Genomic DNA, 4,148 nt, shown 5'->3' with positions numbered 1-4,148 from the left:
CATTTTCATGCTTATGTTTCTGACAGGAGGCATGAGTATGTTAAATGCCAAACAAATTAAATTTCAGATGGCTAGAACATAACAGGTAGTTCATGCCTTGGAGGCTGTTCTACTACCCCTCAGCATATCAAGGACAAAGTAGAAGGCTGTTCTTCTATCTCAGTATATTGTGGACAAATCTGATAATGGACAACAATCATCCTTTGAAAGGTCATAAGAATTTTAGGCACCACATTGATTATATCAACTAGAACCCAAGCCCATATTTCCGGCCTCTTAGAAAATCTAATCATTATGCTTATTTTACAAAGTTCACCCCATGCAGTCTCATTTTTGATTAAGGAAAGTTATATTATACACTTAGGAAAGTTAAAACATATCAGAAACCTATACAACTAAAAACTTAAGAATTTCTAAACTTAAGAATCTAAATAAAATAATATTTCTAACATTCTTCTAAAACTGTGTCTTATAAAGCTATTTTAATTAATTCCTAAATTTATTCTCATAAAACTGGTTGAGCTGCTTTCTCAAAGAGTTTCTTTGTTTCTCAGTCAAGGTGCACTAGTTCTCATATCTTTATAATCTTTCTCAATAGAAAGTAAGTTCTAAACATCAATCCACTTTCCACCAATATTAACTATGCTCATCATATATCCCTATGTAAAGTAAGAAAGGGTTTATAAAAAGAGAAGAATATATCTTTATATGTTTTAACTTTCCTAAGTGTATAATATAACTTTCCTTAATCAAAAATGAGACTGCATGGGGTGAACTTTGTAAAATAAGCATAATGATTAGATTTTCTAAGAGGCCGGAAATATGGGCTTGGGTTCTAGTTGATATAATCAATGTGGTGCCTAAAATTCTTATGACCTTTCAAAGGATGATTGTTGTCCATTATCAGATTTGTCCACAATATACTGAGATAGAAGAACAGCCTTCTACTTTGTCCTTGATATGCTGAGGGGTAGTAGAACAGCCTCCAAGGCATGAACTACCTGTTATGTTCTAGCCATCTGAAATTTAATTTGTTTGGCATTTAACATACTCATGCCTCCTGTCAGAAACATAAGCATGAAAATGAAAAGTCCCAATTACATAAAAAAGGGTCTCATGGTTTCGGTTTCCCACCAACCAGTGTGGCTTTGCCATCGTTCATCCTCACTGTGACCCTGTCAAGACAGTGGGAGAGCGGCTTGGCCAGCACTTTTTCTCACTGTGACCCTGTCAAGACAGTGAGTGGGGGATCGCCTTCACCAAAGGCTGAAAGTGGGTAATGAGCCCCCCAAAGGAACCGATGATTCTGGGGAGTTTGGAAGACATGAAAGAGAATGGAGTGTCTCAGAAGCAAAAAGAAAGACATGTTGTAAAACAGAGGAGAAGGGATGGTGTCCAGGGGCAAACACGGTGGAGGACTTCAGTAAGAAGAGCGCTTACACGGGCATTTAGGCTTTAGTGGATGAATATAATTGGTGACTATTTCAGTGGCCTGATGGGAGCAGAAGCCCAACCGGATTGGGCTGAAAAGTGTGCAAATGGAGACACTGCATTCAAATGACTCTCAGGAAATTTTGTTTTTCAGAGAAAGAGAAAGGGTTGTTGGAGGGTGATTTGGAATCAAAGGAGTTTTTTTCTTTTTCTTTTTTTCTGTAAAGTAGCTTTTGTTTCTTTGGTAGTTTGTTTGGAGTGTGATTAAATGTGGAAAGTGGTGAAGAAATTCTATCCAGGGTAATCAAAAGAGAAAATCTGCTGGGAAGGGCACAGGGGATGGAACCCAAAAGACAGGTTGGAGCACCAGCTTCAGATGGTAGAGGATAGCTCTTCTGTCAACCAAGAAAGAGGTGAAGTCCAGGTAGCTTAGGTTTGCAGGTTTGGTAGTTGGTGGAGTTTTCATTTGATGGGTTCAAGTTTTCCAATGAAGTAGGAAGGAGGGAAGAGGAAAGCCATTTGATTGGAATGGGGAGGGATGATTTGTGCACGAGGAACGATGGGTGGAGGTTACAGGTTTGAAGAGTGAGAAGAAGACTGAGGACGTACTTGAGATTTGAGGGAGTATCTTGATCCAAGATCTGTAAGGGGGTGTCAGAGCAATGCAAAAAATCCTCTTGAGGAGGGGATCTGCCCAGGTGCTTGGCTTTTCACAACAGTGTGACTGCTCCAAAGTCCAGAGAAAGTAAATCATCATTTATTTGCCAGCCAGCGGAGATGAAAAGAGGGAAATACAAGAGACTTCAGGGAATCACCAAGAGTGCTATTAAATAATGGAACAAAATGTGGACAAGGAAAGATGTAGTGAAGTACTAACCACTGAACCAAAGGTTTTTTTTTTTTTTAATCAAACTAAAGAAAGGTCATCATGGAATGGCTGGGTGAACAAGCTGGAGAGAGAGGACATGGTGGTTAGGAGACAAAATTCTTGAGGAAGTGATAGATATTGGAAGTGGAGCAGAGTTTGGCATTGAGTGGAGGATCAAGTGTGTGAAAGAGAATTTACCATTTAAAAATATTTAAAAATATTTGTCTGCCCACATGAAAAGTCAACGGACAGTGATGGAGGAGGAAGGAATAAGTAGAGCATGGGTGATTTTTAAGGCAGTGAAACTACTTTGTATAATGTTGGATATATGTCATTACGTGTTATACATTTATATTTTTCCAAATCCATAAAGTGTTCCATACCAAGAGTGAATCTTAGCATAAACTATGGACTCTGGGTGATAATTAGTTGCCAATGTGGATTCATCATGTATAACAAATGAACCACGGTGCAGGATATCGATAATGGGGGAAGTTATGTACCTGCAGGGGAAGGGTGTGTGTAGATTATCTATATACACTTGGCTCTGTTTTCCCCTGGATCTAAAATAGCCCTAATACATAAGGTCTATTAAAATAAAACTAACAAACAAAAAAGGAAAATAGAATAACAGAAGAGATATTGGCAGATTTGTCTTTTTTCTAATGTCCGGGAAAGCATGGCGTTTCTTCCACCTGGATGAACATCTGGATGTTTTTAAAGTCTAAACTCCAGAGTCATATAGTGATTTAAACAAAGTCAATACAATACATTGTAAGTTGTAAGTAGCACAAAAAGGATGACCCATTGCAAACATTTTTGTCTTTATAAGTGATATTTTGATTCACACTCTTCTTAGGTGAAAGGAAATAGCGGCAGTGACTGGTCTCTGTGGAAAGTTTTCCTGGCCTGCCTCTTAGCCTGTGCGATAACAACAGCAATTGGAGTCCTCGTAATATGCCTGGTGAATAATCGAGGAAGTAATTCCTCCGTTGTTATCCAGCTACCCACAAACAGTGGAGGGGTGGTAGATAGGGAATCTGGGACAGCCTCTACTACTTCCCAACCTACAGTGACCACCACTTCAACTGAACCTTCAACTATCACCACTTCAACAGAATCTACAACCACAACGGTCACAACCAGTTCTTCAACTCAGCCTTTAACCACAGCACCCTTCACCACAACTTCAAGTAGAACCAGATATATCACCACTGCCACAGAATCCATGGGTACGGTGGCTCCTCCATAGCTATTATTTGAAGAGCCACAACCATCACTTCAATGGAATCTACCCTCTCTACCCGACAACCTAGCTCACAACCACAGCAGCTACTCCTACCCCTAACTTGATTTACCTTTTGAATGCTCAAAGTTTTCATAAGTTTGGAATTCATCCTTTCTAATGACATAATAAAGCCTTTGAGTCACTCTTATTCTTTAGAAGAGGAGCTATGGTGGTGTTGGGAGAGACAACAGTAATTATTGTTCAAATGTCACATACCAGATACAATTATAAAGCACTTTCATGTACTTGACTCATATTTATGCTTTTCATCACGTTCTTTTCACAACATGGTCAATTTATGATCCACTCTTTGCCCCAGTATCCCCCACATTTCAGTTAGTTCCCCAAAGACCAGAGAATAATAGACTATGTGCTTTTATGTGTTTTTCTTCTCAGCTTTAGTATACTTAATGAACATTATTTAGAAGTTTTCTCCCATTTAAGTTACTTGGAAGAGGTCATCTTTTTTTTTTAAGAGGTCATCTTTTAAAGTTAAAAAAAATTGGCACATAATACTTGTATATATTTATGGGGTACGGTGTGTTATTTGCATTCATGTAC

General features: G+C 38.6%; 1 protein-coding gene across 1 annotated transcript in view; it reads left to right on the top strand.

The window, feature by feature from the left end:
- Positions 1-3,646, top strand: part of LOC107139313 (dynactin associated protein) — a 9,371-nt gene extending 5,725 nt beyond the window's left edge. Inside the window, exon 3 of the mRNA XM_048806604.1 lies at positions 3,159-3,646. Within this exon, the coding sequence (XP_048662561.1) occupies positions 3,159-3,551 (393 nt within the window). The 3' untranslated portion in view covers positions 3,552-3,646. The remainder of the gene's footprint in view (positions 1-3,158) is intronic.
- Positions 3,647-4,148: the final 502 nt, after the last annotated feature.

This window comes from Marmota marmota, unplaced genomic scaffold, assembly GCF_001458135.2.
Source record: "Marmota marmota marmota unplaced genomic scaffold, marMar, whole genome shotgun sequence".
Taxonomy (NCBI): Eukaryota; Metazoa; Chordata; class Mammalia; order Rodentia; family Sciuridae; genus Marmota; species Marmota marmota.
The sequence above is the reverse complement of the archived record's forward strand: the minus strand, read 5'-3'. Positions and strand labels throughout refer to the sequence as shown.